The sequence below is a fragment of the Musca domestica genome, unplaced genomic scaffold (genome assembly GCF_030504385.1).
Source record: "Musca domestica strain aabys unplaced genomic scaffold, Musca_domestica.polishedcontigs.V.1.1 85, whole genome shotgun sequence".
Lineage (NCBI taxonomy): Eukaryota > Metazoa > Arthropoda > Insecta > Diptera > Muscidae > Musca > Musca domestica.
The window spans coordinates 2,978,189-2,998,401 of record NW_026712418.1 but is presented as its reverse complement, the minus strand read 5'-3'; the positions used below and the strand labels follow the sequence as shown (position 1 = coordinate 2,998,401).

The 20,213-nt window shown below is 33.3% G+C and overlaps 1 protein-coding gene across 1 annotated transcript in view; it reads right to left on the bottom strand.

Moving 5' to 3' along the window:
* Positions 1-399: 399 nt before the first annotated feature.
* LOC131800597 (uncharacterized) overlaps positions 400-20,213 on the bottom strand; it is an 86,402-nt gene continuing 66,588 nt past the window's right edge. The window contains exons 3-5 of the mRNA XM_059131381.1: positions 5,945-6,147; positions 5,704-5,870; positions 400-2,731 (exon numbers count right to left, since the gene is read on the bottom strand). Of these exons, the coding sequence (XP_058987364.1) occupies positions 2,560-2,731; positions 5,704-5,870; positions 5,945-6,147 (542 nt within the window). The 3' untranslated portion in view covers positions 400-2,559. The remainder of the gene's footprint in view (positions 2,732-5,703; positions 5,871-5,944; positions 6,148-20,213) is intronic.

Below are 20,213 nucleotides of genomic sequence, written 5' to 3'. Positions count from 1 at the left end.
GCTGCTGTACAAAAAGAATTAATGCTATTAAATGTGGTATTGGGTGAAGGGATAGAGCTAAAATCTTGAAATTTGATATTGAGGTCACTGTTGGTTTCCAGGGTTCTAACTTTCGCATTCTAAACTGAACTATTTCATTGAATGTTTCCAAATAAAACATGTTTGTTATTTTATTCGAGATCGAGATCTCTTTTTTTATTTTTATTTTTTTGTATGATGGATTTGTGTAAACCTACAATTTACAATGTTACACTTTATATTCTCTAAACGCATACATGAGCAATGAAATTAAATAATTTTTGTTTCACATATTTTATTAATATAATTTTCATACACTGAATGATTTACATATATGTGTATATATATATATTTTTATTCTCTGTATAATTCTTGTATATATATGTATGTATGTAAATTTTAATAATATATATATTCTTTAATTGAAAACATTTTTTTTTAATAAAATATAAATATGGAATAATTATACTTGTATGTACACAATATGCCTTCATAAATGAAATAATAAAACATTTAAATTATTTTAATACAAATGCAACTATATAGTTTATTTCAGGGGCCAATATTATTATTACTAAGAGCGATCAAAAGTTACATATTTATTAATGTATTTGTTTGCAACAATTTCTCACAACATTTAAAAATTAAAATTTAATTCAATTGATATGATTTTTAGTGCATACACAAGGGGAATCTAGTAGTGTTCTTTGTTTTACTTTTTTATTTTATTTATTTTTTGGTGAGGTATTAACTAATTGATTTATTTTTATTACTGTGATATTATTTTTGGAATGCAAACATTAAAAAGACAAATATTATTAGGAATTGTGTGTGTATTTTTAAATTTGATTTTTATTTGGAAGATATTATTCTTGGGTGGATTTTCTAGCTTTTCAGGTATTTCCTTGATGATGCGGATTATACTTCTATAATTGTTTTTAGTTAAATATTGATAAATATATTTATTTTTTATTTACAATTTTTCAAATTGCATTTTGGGGTATCTGGTGTAAAATCTTTGAAGTTGAAAAATATTTTTCCAATTTTTTTTCCAAGCTACTCTATACCAATGTTTTGCAGGGTATTAGGAAATACATACGATATTGGTCTTTTGATGGACACTAACCTCACTTCCATATTATAGAATTGGATATTATTTCCAATTTATTTGCCTTGTGTTTCTCCAAATATTTTTAATAGAATCTACCGCATATATCTTGAAGTTTTGAAGATATAAAGGGAACATAATACAAAATAGCAGGGAAATAAAATCATATTGTTGGAAGGCTAAAAAATCACATAATCACAGGAAGTCGACAAAAAAATTGATGAATTAAGAATTTACTTTAGGTCATAAGTGAGAAAATTTAGAAATGTTTCTCTTAAGCTTTCCAACTTCTGAATTAAAAATACCCATATCTCTGGGAATATGTCTCCACAATAAAAATAGTTAGGGGATGTTTATTTTCAGATCCTTCGAGAAAATACTAATATTGCCATTATTAATTGTTGTTTTTTTTTTTTTTTAATTTACAATCAGTTTTCCCATGTCTATTCTCGAAGTGACCTTAGTCTTCCCCACAAGAGCTAAAAATTTGCAGGTTGATTATACCGATATATTTTCACATATTCTCTAATAGAGTGAATATAGTGCTCGAAGTGACCTTAGTCTCATATCAATATTTCAATATGCCAAGTTTGCCCTGTATGAGATTCTTTCCTTGGTTTTTATGAGAAATAGGTATGATTTTTGTCTGTGAATTTGTAACCTGGTGGTAGAATGATTGGACCGATATATTAGATTTTCACACGTGTTTTAACAGAGGAAAAACTATAATGATGTGCTAAGTTTACAGAAAATCGGACACCTGATACTTTGTGGCAGAAGTACCAGAGGAAGTGAACCACATCTCATTTATGTAGTTCAAATCAAGTACTCTCTGCAATTCAATGAGATAAATACTTGTTTTTGAAAACTTGGAGTTTTGTGGGAGAGGTTCCAGAAAGGGTGGGTCTATTATCGGTGGCCCATTATTCCCCTTCCTCTTTGCTCTTTGCTCATAAATGAACTACTCTCAAATATCAGTACACAAAAACTAAAAATTTGAAAATTAATTTTATGCTCGTAATTTGCCCAATTTCACATCAAGTAACCACATATAATGCAATTTTTATTAATATAAGTCTATTAAATTTACAATTAACACATTTCTTGTATTAGCTGCACATAGGACTTTTTTAAGGATCTCTTATTTATTATTTTTAATGATATATTATATAGATATGATATATTTACCACAATTATTGGTATAATATGTATATGCGATTTATATTCTTCCACTCTCACGCTCCCTCTCACCCTCTCTCTTCCTTGTGTTAATATACACTTCCTTTAACGTGGTTTCTTTATAAATATGTTAAATATGTTTGTTGGCTGTCTGTAATAATTGATTTGAATTTTTCACTTAATTTGATTCACTTTGCTTTCAATCTCATCGTTTTCTCTTGCTTGTTTTTCGCTACCAGTACTAATTTCACAATTTAACCCAAAAATCGGATGTTGGTGAAAATTGCCTTGGCCGGACGTTTGCGATTACAGAAGTTGATGGTCTTGCCATTTTTGCCATTGCGATTCTCGTGCAGATTTACCAACAGCTTGAAGACATCCTCCTTGGTGGGAGTGCAAGCGTAACGTAATTCCGGTTCGTAGGTGCTGGAATAGAAAAATTATAAAACGTTTGAATTGGATTAAATGTATGCAAGATTTAAAAACAGCACACAGAATAAAATTATAATTCGGAGACTAATTTACTGAAATGTATTTTTTTTTTCTATCCAGAATCTAAGATTCAAAATATTTCTTTTACAAGCAAGTCAATTTGGACTTATTTTCTTGGAAAATCAGACAAATCCAGTTACCACCTGGTCGGACAAGTCGAATATCGACTATTCTATACGGCTTAATACTTAGGGTCTTAAACAGAGCCCGATATGGGCTTGACTATTTTTTCTAAATCGATCTGAAATGAAACACAAACAACAAACATTCATTATTGGCCAAACAGTGAAGCGTAATAATTTAAGGAACCTTTTACCGGACAAAATATCTGACGAAAAAAATATCGGACTGCAAACGGGATCCTTGGTAAAAACTCATAAGAAATCACCTATTAAGATTTTTATTCAAAAATATCACTTTAAATGGACTAAGATAAGTACGGTTGAGCCGAACTACACCACACTCTCTAATCATCATGCAGAAGAAGTAATGCTAAAATTTCCCGAAGAGGCAGTGAAATTAGCAAATAATGGGTAATACACATCGGTGGTTCCACGTTATTCATCGCAGAGTCAGAGAAATGGCATTGAAGGTTAGAAAATTGATCGAAGAAAGTTGATATATATAACAGATATACCGAGAAGGTAGTTTATGGTGAGTCATCCACAGCGTTGGTACTGGGCTGATTCTCAATGGCAGATTCTTGAAATAGCTGAATGAAGTTGAAACAATAAGTGCAGTGGGTGTATTGAAGATTCTGCCCAATCGTTACTTGGTTTTATAGGAAGGAACTACTCGGTCTACAAAGGAGTTCCAACCATCATATGCTAAATGAAACTCTCCAGCTTAGGCGTTTAAGAAGAGATCTACAAGATCGATAAAAACATTAGCATTATATTAGAGAGATATTCGGAAGATCTCCGTAAGATTAATCAAAAACAACTGAATAACTATGACTTTGAGTCAGAATCATTGTCAGAATTAACTTTATTTGCAACATTGAATTTTTCTATAGTGGTAAGAGTATTAGGTCTTTGTGTATTTGATTGTAAGATGGAGAAGGACCATAGTTAGACCCATAGGATTTTTAAAGAATCACTTTCTGTGTCGATTTATGCATGTCAGTCCATCTGTCCGTCCGTCTGTCCGTCCGTCTGTCCATATATTTTGTGAACAAAATGCATACGTGCGATCTTATATTCCGATTGAGATGAAATTTTTCAAACAATATTTGTTTGGATAAAGGACGAACCCTATTGAAATTGTGCAAAAAATGGACAACATCGGTCCAAATGACCTACTTTTTGGACCATCTGACCGAATCCAGTCTGAAAAGAAGTACATCAAATTTGGCGAAGATAGGTTCAGCTATAGATATAGCTAGATATAGATATAGCTAGATATAGATATATAGATAGGTTCAGATATAGATATAGCTCCCATATATATGTTTCATACGACATGGGTTTTTAAGTCCCTTATATGCGCAATATGCATTCTACATTTTTTGTACCAGATATCAGATACAGCTCAGAAATAAGTGCCTAAAATTTTGTCAAGATCGGGTCAGATTTGGATATAGCTGCCATATATATCTTTATGCGATTTCAGGCCAAATGGCCAATATCAGCCCAAAGCTATAGCTATAGCTCCAATATATATGTTTCATCCGATTTAGTGTTTAAGTACCTAACATGCGAAGTATGCGTTCCATAAGAATATTATTTGATCAGATAGAGCCCAGAAATACTTCTATCAAATTTGATAGAGATCGGATCAGTTTTGGATATATCTCCCATATGTATCTTCATCCGATTTCAAGGATTTTTGTGCACCAAATGGCTAATATCATTCCGAATAAACTAAAGCGACAGAATTCATCCTAGACATAAGTTCAGATTTTTATATACCTTTGATATACATGAGAATCCGATTTTACGGGTATTGTCCACCACATGTGTAATATCAACCCAAATTGGATAGACTTTTTCATACTCAACAGAATTTTACCGTTTGGTGAAACTCGGTCCGGTATACCTATTGCTCGAATATATATTTTTATAGCCTCCACCTTGAAAAGGAGGGAATATAAATTTTGTCATTCCGTTTGTAACATCCCTAAATATTCGTCGTAGACTCCATAAAGTATATATATTCATGATCAGCATAAAATTCTAATCCAATTTAACGATGTCCCTCTGTCTGACTGTCCGTCTGTCTGTTGAAATAACTATACAGTCCCCATTATTAAACGTAGAGCTTCAAAATTTGGCACAACAATTTGTATTGTGTCTAGGATGTTTGGTATTTAAATTGAGATATATTGGCCCAATTTTGGTATAGCCCCCCATATAATGCTACCTCCCGATACTCGGTATTTTGATGATTTTCGCTATATTTATTCACGACTTTGTCTAAAAATTGGTATTTGTAGGTCATAATGGGTTTTAGGTCCAGGTTTTTGTATAATCCCCATATAAAGGCACCTCCCATGTCCACGTTTCCGTATAGCCACCGCATAATGATAACACCGAATATTCAGTATTTTGATGATTTTTGCTACGTTTTTCCATGGATTTGTCTAAAAATAGATATTTATACTTCATAATGGGTTCTAGCTCCAGAGGAGAACATTGTACATGTAGGTACACGTTTTCCTATAGCGCATATACAACGGTATCCACCAATATTCGGTGCCCTGTTTACCCGAAACCAATATTTTTATGAATGACCCATTTCATATTTCCAAATGGTAATCTTTGTTTTTGACCGGACCAACGAGACCATGAAAATTATGGGGGGAAATGCCCTATATTTATTGAAAGCATTCATCAAACCACCTCCCACGATTTGTGTTTAAAACATCTTCTTATATTAATTACAAACTAAGTCTATAGTAGCAGTACCTGCGATTTCTATTATGACGTTTCCAAGGATAGCGTCTGTAGTAACGAGACCGTTTCGTCATGCCATTTGTATTCGTTGGATAGTCGAGACTGTTATCATTGATGTTATCATCTAGTGAACCATCCTCTTCCACATAGACAATTGGTAGTGTTTCAATTGTGGGATCCTGTCGATTGAGAAATATGGAAAAAAACAGGTTATTACAATTTTAATCGAAATTCAATTGGAAGACATTCTTACTTCCAGAAGTTTCATCAACACTGCCGATTTACTAACAATATCTTGCTCCTCCTGTATATCCTGCTGCAGTTTTTGCATCATATCATATTTGCTGGCATATTCAAGTTCATTGTACACGGTATCAGCATAATCCGGTTCCATGGGTTGAGTGCCGAGTTCATGGCCATTGGCAGCAATGTCAGCATTGAGAGCGCGAAGTAAAACTGAAAGTTGATCAAAATATTAATATTTTATCTAACTTTTATAATAATTCAAAAACTTAAATACATTTTATTTTATTAGGTTTTTTTTTTTTTTTTAATCGGAATACTTTTGACTAGTTTATGCAAATCAAAAATTAACAAAAAAAAGTTATTTTATGTAAATTGTTATATATCAGAGAAAACTATAGTGGTTTTTGGTTTAAGGCAGTAGTTTTAAATAACCCCTGCTCTTGACAAGGAACTAAGAGAAGTCGTGAAAATACCTGAATCTTTTTATACCCTCCACCCTACTATGGAGGGTATATTAACTTTGTCATTCCGTTTGTAACTCCCCGAAATAGTTATGTCAGACCCAATAAAGTATATATATTCTTGATCAGCGTAAAATTCTAAGTCGACTTAGCGATATCCGTCAGTCCGTCTATTTCGAACAAATTGAGATAGAAGGCTAAAATTTTGCACACATGTTTATTTTGCCTGTAGGCAGGTTAAGTTCGTTAATGGGCCATGTAGGTCCACGTTTTTCATATAGCCCCTATATAACGGTACCTACCGATATTCGGTATTTTGATGATTTTAGTGACATTATTCACCGGCATTGTTTCAAATTAGGTATTTGAAGTTCGTAATGGATACTACAGCCCATGGTACAATAAAAAGGTTAGGTAGAGCTACAAGGTGATTACAATTTTTTTCTAAGTTTGCCCGACTTCTGCCAATTTTGTATATGTATTTATTGTTTTAAAAAATAAAAAAAGAATATTTTCAAAATCAATGATTGGAAGACGCGTAAATTTCGAGACGCGCATTATACCTATTTGCCACTTTTGCCATGGAATTGAAAGATATAACTGTTTAGATCATATTTTTGAAAGACAATTTAGGCATTTTATTCATTTTTCCCGCTGTTTAACTGAATTTGAAAATGTGGCAAAAATATTAAATGAATGGAAACAAATTGTTGCATTCAAATTTGACAGGAAGCGGGTATAGCCTCAGGGCTGTGTTTCTGTAGATTTTCGAAGCTGTTCTACCTTCTTATTATACCATGCTACAGACTGTGACAGAAAATTGTTTGCGCAGGTCCACGTCTTCATATAGGTCCCATATAACGGTACCTCTCTATATTCGGTATTTTGATGATTTTAGTGTCACAATTCACCGGAGTAGTTTCAAATTAGGTATTTGCAGTTCGTAATGGATATTACGGCGTTTGACAGAAAATTGTTGATGCAGGTCCAGGTCTTCGTATAGGCTCAATATATCAGTACCTCCCTATATTCGGTATTTTGACGATTTTAGGCACAATCAGATGTCGTATTTGAAGTTCGGAGTGGATGGTACAGCATGTGACAAAAAATTGTCTATGCAGGTACAGGTCTTCGTATAGCTTCGATATAACGGTACCTCCATATATATGGTATTTTGTTGATTTTAGCTACATTATTCACCGTTTATTTCAAGTTTCGAATGTGAATATGGTAATGGCTTATGACAAACAAAGCCTACGTAGAGCCACGTCCTATATACCCCAATATAACGGCTATATTCGGTATTTTTAAGATTTAAACAGATTTTTTAACGGATTTTATTTTTTGAAAATTTCCGAATTCGTTCCGAATGGTGCAGTCCGTAATGGATATTACAGCGTTTGACAGAAAATTGTCGATGCAGGTCCAGGTCTTCGTATAGGCCCAATATATCAGAACCTCCCTATATTCGGCATTTTGACGATTTTAGGCACAATACTCACCGAAATTGTTTCACATGTCGTATTTGAAGTTCGGAGTGGATGGTACAGCATGTGACAAAAAATTGTCTATGCAGGTACAGGTCTTCGTATAGCTTCGATATAACGGTACCTCCATATATATGGTATTTTGTTGATTTTAGCTACATTATTCACCGTTTATTTCAAGTTTCGAATGTGAATATGGTAATGGCTTATGACAAACAAAGCCTACGTAGAGCCACGTCCTATATACCCCAATATAACGGCTATATTCGGTATTTTTATGATTTTTTAACCGATTTTATTTTTTGAAAATTTCCGAATTCGTTCCGAATGGTGGAGGGTATTCAAAGTTCGGTCGATCTTACTTCTTTTTAACTTGTTTAAACTACAGCCTAGATAGTACATGTCTGAGACGGGTGAAGAATGTAATTATACCCTCCACCTTGAAAAGGCAGATATATTAACATTTCCATTCCGTTTGCAATATCCCTAAATATTCGTCGTTGACCCCATACTGTACATATATTCATGATCAGAATAAAATTCTAAGTCGATTTATCTATGTCGGCCCACATTATTTAACATAGAGCTTCAACATTTGGCACAACAATTTGTATTGTGTCTAGGACGTTTTGGTATAGCCGCCATATAACCATATGTACCTCCCTATATTCGGTATTTTGATGATTTTCGCCACATTTTTTTCACGGATTTGTTTTTTGTAGGTCGTAATAGGTTCTATCTCTGGTGGCGGAACATTGTATGTATACGTCCAAGTTTTTCTGTATTTGATACTCTTGATCACTTTTACCCACGAAATTTTTTCAAATATGGTATTTTAGACGATTTGAACATAAGAATCCCTGAAGTATAAATTTGGCTACATAGGTTCTCGTTTTGGTATGGCTCCCATATAATGACCTCACCCAGCTAATGGTTTTATGAAAAGTTTAACAACATTTTATTTGCAGTTTAAAGTGGAACACGCTTGAATTCAGTAAATTGACTGTTCATGTCCATTTATTCTAATAATGTTAATAAATAAAACACATACAAACAGAATAACCCAAGGCACGGGATGATAAAAGTGATTGCAAATAACATTTGCATTTCAAAATACAATTCGCAAAAGATTTGATACTAATTAATTTTCATTTAAACCATGAACGGATATTACCAAACTATTTTAACTGATTAGTTCTCTTTAACTAAAAACATCAAGATAAATCCCCAGGCCATACCAGAATGAGGGTGTTATGCATGTGTCGAATGCAAAATGTTAAAGGAAAGACCATCTGGAGCACTGTAGCTAACTTATATAGGAAAAAGTTCAAAAATTTGCGAAAAAAAAAATTAGAACCCCAGATTGAGCGATGGAAGTGCTCGATATATTTCAAACTTGGTGTAATGTACTTGCTTGAAACTTAGGCCAAACCATTAAGGATAGTCAAAAATCGCATATTTAGTAGTGTTCCCGTAACAAAAGAATTTATTTCAAGTAGATCATACTATCAAAATTTAAACCCACGTCCTGAAGTTCGCTCCATTTGGGCTGATATTAGCCATTATTTGCACAGTAAACCTGAAGTCGGATTATGGATATATATGGGATCTATATCCAAATTTTAGCCGATATCGCTAAAATTAGGCAAAGATGTTTCCGAGCTCCATAAGATATCTGGTACCAAGTATCATTGTTGTCGAATGCATATTAATGTGAGGGACTTAAACACCAAATCGAATGAAACATGCATATGGGAACTATAGCTATATCTGAACCGATTTTCACCAATTTTGATGTGCTTGCTTCTATACGGAATTCGGTCGGATGTATCAAAATTCAGGACTATTGGACTAATATTGACCATTTGGTGCACAATAAATCTGATATCGGATAAATATATATATATGGGAACTATATAGAAATCTGAACCATTTTTAAACACATATATCTGAGCTGTATCTGATATCTTGTACCAAAGATTATTGTTGTGGATGAAACATATATATGGGAGCTATATCTGAACCGACGTTGAGTAAATGAAGTGCTTATTTCTAATATGATTAATTCAGTTGGAATTGCCAAAATGCAATCCATTTTGTGTGCAAGCTATATCTAAATTTGAACCGATTCTCACCAGTTAAAAAAAAAAAAAAAAAAAAAACATGTAAGCAAAGGCTATAGTCGTGCGGGGCCGACCATGTGATACCCTACAACACTAAAATATGTTAGAAGCCCCGTCATGTCCAAGTCATTTTGGAAGATTTCGCTTTTGAAATTATGTCACGGAGCACTACCCAGATATTACCCTTAGTATTTTGACCAGGGACATTTGCCCAATATTTACGCACTCAGTCGTGCTGTTAGTTGTTGTGGTCCATTTTACGGCTTAATATAATCCAATGGTCATCCAAGATGCCAGTATTCTTCCCTGTACCTAGCTATCTTCTCAGGCGTGTTTATTGGCTTCAATTGTGTGATCAGGAAATTTTTTCTGTTTTTGGTTCATTTGAACGATCATCTCTCATCATTGCGATCATCTCCAAAAGCAAGACGCCCCTCTGTATCTCCAAATTTAGATTCATCTAAATGATTTGCTTATCTACGATATTTGGCAAAATTCGTCAACGAAATCAGCATAAAAAAGCGAGAAGTTCGCTTATGGTTTATTTTAGATATCGTCTGTAAGCAATGTTGGTATTTTTTTACACAAAAGTAGTGGTCCACTCTACCCGTTGTCCTAAATTCTAACTTCATGCAAGATTTCGTGTCCTTTGGTTTCTATTTGTGACCTTTATAAAGACTGCAAAATCGGAAATATTATTTGTTTTTGGTCCATTTCAACCCCTAAATATATTGCGGACGTCTTTGGAAACAATCGTCCTAGTCTTTCTGAGCCTAACCCTACCCTTGTGAAAACTTTCGTGAGGATCGGACGATAATTGCAATCTGTATATAATAACACTAACCTGTGTTGAAAGGCGAAAAAATATTACAAAGTATACACTTCAATATTATAAGTCAAGTTGAAAAAATCGTATGCGATAAAAAATATGAAAAAATAAATTTATATTACAAAATATTACAAAATCTATAAAACATCATTTTATACTTTTTTGTCAAAGGGGCATTCCTAATTGACAAAATTTGTCAAAATCGGTCCAGTCATTCTGGAGATATAAGCATTCTAGCTAACATCCCCATCCTTTGTATATATACACTAGCTGAACCAGGTGCGCTTCGCTACCCCTTTTGATTTTATATGCATTCAAAATTTTATTTACGAATATATGTTGGTTAAAAAAAAAACAGATTTATTTATTTCATAGCAAATACCAAGGGTGCAGTAAACTGCAATCTTTTGAAGTTGAGTGGCATTTCTATTGTAACTAGTGAATTCGAGATAGCAACATACTTCGCCGTAATAAGCGTATTTCAAATCAATTGTTGTGTAGTATTTTGCTGTTAGCCTAAGGCGTTGTGGGTCAATGGTTCTTTATAAAATCATATCTCAATCTGATCCGAATTAAATATAGTTTTAAAAAAATTACTTTTACACCAAATTCCGCCACACCTTTCATATTTCATTGAAATTGGGGCGTCAAATATGTGAAATCGGCTATATCCACATCTTAACTAATTTCCAATTAATTTATCACATTTTTATTTGAATCGGTCATATATATCGTGTTTGGTGCATAACATGTATGAAATCGGCCGAAATATATATGTTAGCTATACCCAAACCTTAACTGATTTCAATATAATTTGGCAATTTTTTCTGGTGCCAGATTTTGTATCTCTCGCTTTGGGTGCATCAAATATGTGAAATCGGCTGAGTATATATATGTGAGCTATAATCAAATCTGAACCGATTTTAATATAATTTGAGTAATTTATTTTCTAATCAAAATCCCGTTACATATTCCAAATTTCTTTGGAATCGAACATACATATCGTGTATGGTGCATAAAATAAAGGAAATCGGTCGAAAATATATATGAGAGCTATATCCAAATCTGAACCAATTGTAATATAATTTGACAAATGTATATTTGTTTTAATTTCCGCTACACATTCCAAATTTCATTGAAATTAGAGATATATAGCGTGTTTGGTGCATCAAATACATGAAATAGGTCGAAGGAGCTATATCCAAATCAGAACCGATTTCAATTTAATTTGACAAATTCATTTTGGCTCCCAATTCCGTTACTTATTTTTAATTTCATTACAATTGGAAATACATATCGTGTTTGGTCCACCAAATACATGAAATCGGCCGAAAATGTATGTGGGAGCTATATCCAAATCTGAACCGATTTCAATATAATTTGGGAAATCAAGTTTTTAGATAAAATCTATCACACGTTTCAAATTTCATTGAAATCGGGGATACATAGCGTGTTTGGTGCATCAAATGCTTGAAATCGGCCGAAAATATATATGGGAGCTATATCCAAATCTGAACCGATTTCAATATAATTTGACAAATTTATTTTCGGATCAAATCCCGTCACACATTCCAAATTTCATTGGAATCAAACATTCATATTGTGTTTGAGGCATCAAATGAACGAAATCGGTCGAAAATATATATGGGAGCTATATCCAAATCTGAACCGATTGCAATATAATTTGGCAAACTTATTTTTGTTCCAAATTCCGTTACGTATTCCAAATTTGGAGACTGTATCTTCAAGCAATCAATAGATATGTGCATATAAAATATAAATTTTTGGGAGGTACCTCCGATTCTGATGCTATAACTCCAGTTCCAAGTGGAAATTCAAAAATGTATATAGCCTATGTTACTTTCAGGCGATGTTGCAGTATATATGGGAATTTTCAGGAAAATCTATTCAGCGGTTTTCGAGTCCATAAATTACAAACAAACTAACAAACATACAAACATTTTCCTCTTTTATAGATATAGATTGTATATATTTCGCTATATATATCCGACATATTTACTATCAGCATCTACGTAACGGTCAGAATTGACCTCTTCGTCTATTTGTGCTTTCGCCGGGATTAAACCAATATTTCGAGGTGTTACATAATTTTTGGCCCAATCAAACCTATAATACCCCCAACACATAGTGTTGTAGGGTAAAAATATTGTCAATCGAATAATAAATGCGACGTGCATTTTGTTCACAAGGACAGATGGACTGACTTGCACAAATTGACTCTGAAAGCGATTCTATGATGATCCTCAAAGGTAACTATGGGTCTATTTCCCTTCCTCATCCCTGTTACAAACAAATGCACAAAAATATAATACCCTTACCACAATGTGGAGTAGGGTATACATATTCTCAGTTTATGGGAAATGTTTGTACTCTTATATACAAAAGTTTTGGTCCATTTAAAAATCTAAATATTATCTGTTGAACTCGACTCGATCAAACTTAATGCTGCTTTTTAGTTACATCCTCCACCGTACTATGGGGGGGTGTGTTAAGCTTGCCATTCCGTTTCTTACATCCTAGACATAACTAGGTCTAAGTTTTTGTATAGTCCCCACTTAACTGTATCTCACTTTATTGGATATTTGGATGATTTTAGCGACATTATTCACCTGAATTGTCTTATATTCCGTTGTTGAGGTTCCTAGTGGGTTCTACAGTCGAAGTCAAAAGTATAGAAGTCTAGATCTTCGTATAGCCTCCATATAATGGTACTTTCCTATGTTCAGTTTTTCGATGATTTTAGCGACATTATTCACCGGAATTTTTTTAAGTTTCGTATTTGAATATCGTAATAGCTTATGATAAAAATACCATATAAAGGTCCATGTCTTCGTATAGGCCCCAAATATACCGGTAACTCCCTTTATTCGATATTTTTATGATTTTAGGAGCATTTTTCAACGGACTTTGTTTTGAAAATTTACAAATTCCTTCCACATGGTTGAGGGTATTCAATGTTCGGCCCGGCCGAACTAACAGTTTTTTTACTTGTTTTTATCCTCAAATATATAAAAACTTAAGATAATATTTAATTCTCGAATAACTGTAATTGTTGGATCTGGAATTACAGGAAATTACATGTAAATCCATCTCTGATGATGGGTAAACAACTTATTTATATTTGAATTGTAATAACGTTGTGGTTACTCTCAAAAATTACTTTTCTATTTTCATATACTGTCCCTTTAGCAAGATTCTATAAATAAGCAATGTTTGTAAGGGTTCCTTTTGTCGTTGTCCCAATCTTAATTTCATCACGAAAAGTTGTGGTAAATTGTTTATTTTTCTACTTAAAATGTTTAAAAACACTGGTTTCCTTTCATTTCGAAACAAAACGTGTCATACCGCCATACATATGCTTATTTGAATTCATGCAGTATTGAGTTAGCCATCCAACTAAAATCCTTTCTCTTTTCTTTTCTGCATTTGAAAATCATGAAAATGTCAAAAAGATGAACAGCAACGAGAATAAGAACAACTTTAACAACTGTTGATGTGAACGGAAATTAAAAAACATATTTGTTTTTCAAAGAATAAAAATAAATTTGTTGGAAAATACCAACACGCCGTCGTCGTGTCCATTCTTTCTAACTGCACAATGAAGAGAGTTATGCTGGACAATGATAATGAATGATGTCTGTATGAATGAACGGCCGAGTGACGTCATTGTACTATTGACGCGGCCACTGTTTCTGTATTAAGAGTTCTGAAATAAATAAATGTTGGTTGGTAAATGCATTAAGGCTCCCACATGGTAGATTGTTTGTGTTTCGGCCAAAAAATGAGTCACGCATTAATTTAATAGACTATGGCTGATTGTCTGCATTGAATAGCAAAATAAGGCTTTTCTTTACAATATAAAATCAACAAAATTAGTATAACACTTGGCTGTTTTGAAATAGCAAAATATCTGCTGTACCCGAAAACAAAATGCAAATCCTGCTTCCATAACTGAAATATCAAATAAGTGTTAGTTAAATGCAAAAAAAAGTGTAACAAATCTTAAATTACGCAAACTCGTTATAAAGAAACAGATAAAAAGTATCGAATTCAAAATTTTCTATTACATCTACTAGAAAGAATTTTGAAATTCTAGTCAAATGAAAAATTAGTTGCATAATGCTATGCGATTTGGATAAAAAAACAAGAAAAAAGCTGTAAGGACCTACATAGGCAAACTTTGTCATAAGCCATTACAATATTCAAATGCGAAACTTGAAAAAAATAGGTGAATAATGTAGCAAAAATCATAAAAATACAGAATATAGGGAGATTCTATTATATTGGGACTATACCAAAATGTGGACCTACATAGACAATTTTCTGTCATAGGCTGTAGTATTCATTACGAACTTCAAATACCAAATTTGAAACAATTCCGAAAAATAATGTCGCTAAAATAATCAAAATACCGAATATTGGGAGGTACCGTTATATGGGGGCTATACGAAGACGTAGACCTGCACAGACAATTTTCTGTCTTAGACTGCAGTATGCATTACGAACTTCAAATACCAAATTTGAAACAATTCTGGTGAATAATATCGCTAAAATCATCAAAATACTGAATATCGGGAGGTACCGTTATATGGCTGTATTACGAACTTCAATTACCAAATTTGAAATAATTGCGGTGAATAATGTCGCTAAAATCATCAAAATACCGAATATCGTAAGGTACCGTTATATGGGGTTATATGAAGACGTGGACCTGCACAGACAATTTTCTGTCTTAGACTGTAGTATGCATTACGAACTTCAAATACCAAATTTGAAACAATTCTGGTGAATAATATCGCTAAAATCATCAAAATACTGAATGTCGGGAGGTACCGTTATATGGGGGCTATACGAAGACGTGGACCTGCACAGACAATTTTGTGTCAGAGGCTGTATTACGAACTTCAATTACCAAATTTGAAATAATTGCGGTGAATAATGCCGCTAAAATCATCAAAATACCGAATATCGTAAGGTACCGTTATATGGGGTTATATGAAGACGTGGACCTGCACAGACAATTTTCTGTCTTAGACTGAAGTATCTATTACGAACTTCAAATACCAAATTTTAAAGAATTCCGGTGAATAATGTCGGTAAAATCATCAAAATACCGAATATCGGGAGGTACCGTTATATAGGGGCTATACGAAGACGTGGACCTGTACAGACAATTTTCTGTTAGAGGCTGTATTACGAACTTCAAATACCCAATTTGAAACAATTCCGGAGAAAAATGTAGTTAAAATCATTAAAATTTTGGATAACGGGAGGTACCGTAATATGGGGGCTATACGAAGACGTGGACCTGCACGAACAATTTTCTGTCAGAGGCTATATTACGAGCTTCAAATACCAAATTTGAAACAATTCCGGAAAAAGTGACGTTAAAATCATTAAAATATCGGATATCGGGAGGTACCGTTATATGGGGGCTATACGAAGACATGGACCTACATGGCTCATTTTAAATACCAAAAGTCCTGCAGACATTGTACACATTTGAGTAAATTTTTATCAACTTGCTTCATTTCGTTCCGAAGCTAGAGTGATATCAACAGATCGCTAGATCGACAAAGAATTTTATGCTGATCAAGAATATATATACTGTGTGAGGTCTGAAATGTATATTTCGAGGTGTTACAAACGGAATGACAAACTTAATATACCCTCCATGCTATGGTGGAGGGTGTAGAAATATATATCGGAGTCGAGTTCCGCTAAATGGAAACGTACGCCCCGAAATGCACTGCATTTGGGCTAATAATTGCCATTATTTGCACAATGAACCTGAAATCGGATTAAGGACACATAAGGGAGCTATATCTCAATAAGATATCTGCTACCAAAGTTCATTGTTATCATATGAGGTACTTTAAGATTTTGCTACTAGACTGAATTCAGTCAGATCTGCTAAAATTCAGGTCATTTGGACTGATATTGGCCATTTGGTGTACAATTTACCCGAAATCGGTTAAAGATATATGTGGGAGCTATATCCAAATCTGAACTAATCTTGATAAAATTTGACAGAGGTATTTCCGGGCTGTATTTGATATCTGGTACCAATTATTATTTTTGTGGGACTTAAACACCAGTTCGGATGAAACATATATATATATATGGGAGCTATAGCTATATCTGGGCGAATTTTTACCAAATTTTATGTATTTGTTTCTAGACTGATTTTTGTGCAAAAATTCAGGTCATTTGGATTGATATTTGCCATTTGGTGAACAATAAACCCGAAATCCGTTGGAGATATATATGGGAGCTATATCTAAATTTGAATCGATGCTCACCAATAGGGTTCGTCCTTGGGCCAAAAAAATATTTTTTGGAAAATTTCATCTCAATCGAATAATAAATGCGACCCGCATTTTGTTTATAAAAATACATGGACAGACGGAATGTGATTCTATGAAGATTCTCAAAAGTAACTATCTCGCTTCCTTCGCAATGCTCCCCCACCACTTTGTGGTGTAGGGTTTGATAACTACGGCAGCAGAAAACCAAATAAAGATCCTGTTTTGATATCTGAAATATCAAATAAGTGTTAGTTAAATGCATAAAAAGTTGAACAGTTCGTTTTAAAGAGAGATATAAAGTATCGAATTCAAAAAGTTCGACCACAAAAAAAAAAAAATGTAAAGTCATAACAGGAATAAATTGAATCATGCTGTGATATGCAATTTGAGTATATACTCTTCAGTCGGAACATATCCTACATATGTAATATAATATTACAAAAAAATGCTCATACGCAAAACAAAACAGCAACAACAACGAATGATACACTATAAGGATATTCTCAGACTACTAGCTGTGTCTTACGACCTATATATATTTGTTTCCTCCCCATACCAAACTAAAATATTACATATTTCCTGTTCGAATTTTCTCTCCTCTCGAATACTGACTTCCTTTTGGTGGCGGTGTATTTAGATGTAATACATGCCATATGCGCACTCGATTGAAATATATTCCATTTTGAAATGTTTTTGACATGTTAGCTGTCAACAATATTAAAATGCCGACAAGAACATATCAAGGAATTCATAAAATATTTAAAGCTAAATTTCCGTTGACATTTTAAATAAAAAAATTGTCAAATAGTTCTTCTGTTTCGCAAAACCACCTACATACGTATATAAATGTATGTGTGTGTGTGTGTGCCTTCAAAATTTTGATTAATTTCCTTGACGAAAAACTGCAAATATTTATAATCTTCACCATGAATATCTAATGTACGCATCGAATGGGGCTGGTTTGTAGCAAATTAATAGGAAATAAAATTTAGGTTGTGTGAACACATGACAGAAATATGACGGATTGGCAATTTTGTTAAGATAGCTATCACCAAGGCAAATATAGCAAAAACAAAGATTCAAGGACGAATGAATTTGTTATTTATTGGCTTGAACTAGGAAACATTTTCCTAATCAAACACAATAAAAAATATTTTTTAAAACTTTCACACTTTTAGAATTTGGATAATATGTGTGAACTGAAAATGTGGAGAGGAGGAAAATATCTTTTGGAGATGAAACGTCTTGGTGAGTATATTAAGAATACCCAATGGACACTGTAAGTCAAACTTCCAAGTTAAAGCTTGATTATTTTTTTTTTTTCTTAAGACCTTGACGTATGTACATAATGAAATCGGTGTATATTTTATCGAAGAAGTAATTTTTGTGGAAATATTTCGTCCCTTCAATTTGATTAATTCTATGTCATTTTCTTCTTTTTTTCTTCAACCAAAAGATAAATATTACAAAACCGGATTTTTCGTCTTTGAAATGTTCTGCAAATATGCTGACATAAAATTTATATTTAGTTAGTTTTCGTTGTCTCTTTTTAAAATTTGCCAGACAATCTTTTTAAAATTTGCCCATATTTTTATACCCTACAACACTATGTGTTGGGGGTATTATAAGTTTGATTGGACCAAAAATTATGTAACACAACGAAATATTGGTTTCCCACATAGGAAAGTATATATGGATCTTCCTATCTCGCCGAGCTGAGTCGATCTAGATATGTATGTCCGTCCGTCCGTCTGTCCATGTTAATTTGTAATCACTCTACAGGTCGCAATTATGGCTCGATCTTCACGAAATTGAAAATGGAGGTGGGGTTAAGGTCAGAACCCTATTTCTTTTGGAGATAATCGCATAATATTTAGGGGTTGAAATGGACCAAAAACTGAAAAAATTCCTGATTTTACAGTTGCTCTACAGGTCACAATTATATACCAATGGAAGCGGAATTTAGCATGGGGCTACAGCTTAGGACTGGCCAGAAGCCTTCCAATTTTGATGGTCATCGGGTAATATTTAGTGGGTGAAATAGGCCACAACAATTGTGTAAAATAAAAGTCACATTTTCCATTAAACCGCGAAAATTATTAATCCCGGCGAAATCACCAATAGACGAACAGGTCAATTCTGACCGTTACGTCGATGCCGATAGTAAATATATCGGTTATATATAGCGAAATATATACAATGTGTATATACAAAGGAAGGGGATGTTAGTTAGAATGCTTATATCTCAAGAATGGCTAGACCGATTTTGACAAATTTTGTCAATTCAGAATACGCTCTTGACATAAAAGTATAAAATTTAAAAAAATCGTAGAAAAATATGTCGATAAAGATGTTAATATAGATTTTGTCGTATTTTGTGACATTCTTTTATTTTTTCATATTTTTTATCGCATGCGATTTTTTCAATTTGACTTATAATATGTTGTAATATTTTTTCACCTTACAACACAGGTTGGAGATATTATATAAGTATTGCAAATATCGTCCTATCGTCACGAAAATTTTTGCAAGGGTAGGGTTGAGCTCAAAAGGGCTAGGCCTATTGTTTTCAAAGATGTCCGCAATATATTAGGGGTTGAAATGGACCAACAGCTAAAAATTTTCCTGATTTTGCAACAGTTATAAAGGTCACAAATAGAAATCAAAGGACACGAAATCTCGCATAAAGTTAGAGTTCAGGACAGCGGGTACAATGGACCACTAATTTTGTGCGAAAAAATACCAGCATTACTTACAGGCGATATCCGAAATACACAAAAGGCGAACTTCTGGATTTTTTATGCTGATTTCGTTGACGATTATAGCCAAATATTGCAGACAAGCAAATCATATAGATGAGTCTAAATTTAGAGATACGAAGGGGCTTCTTGCTTTTGGAGATGATTGCAAAATATTTAGGGGTTCAAATTAACCAAAAACAGAAATGTTTTTCCGATCTCACAATTGAAGCCAATCGACACGTCTGTGAAGAGAGTTAAGGACAGGGAAGAATTCTAGCATTTTGGATGACCATTGGATTATATTTA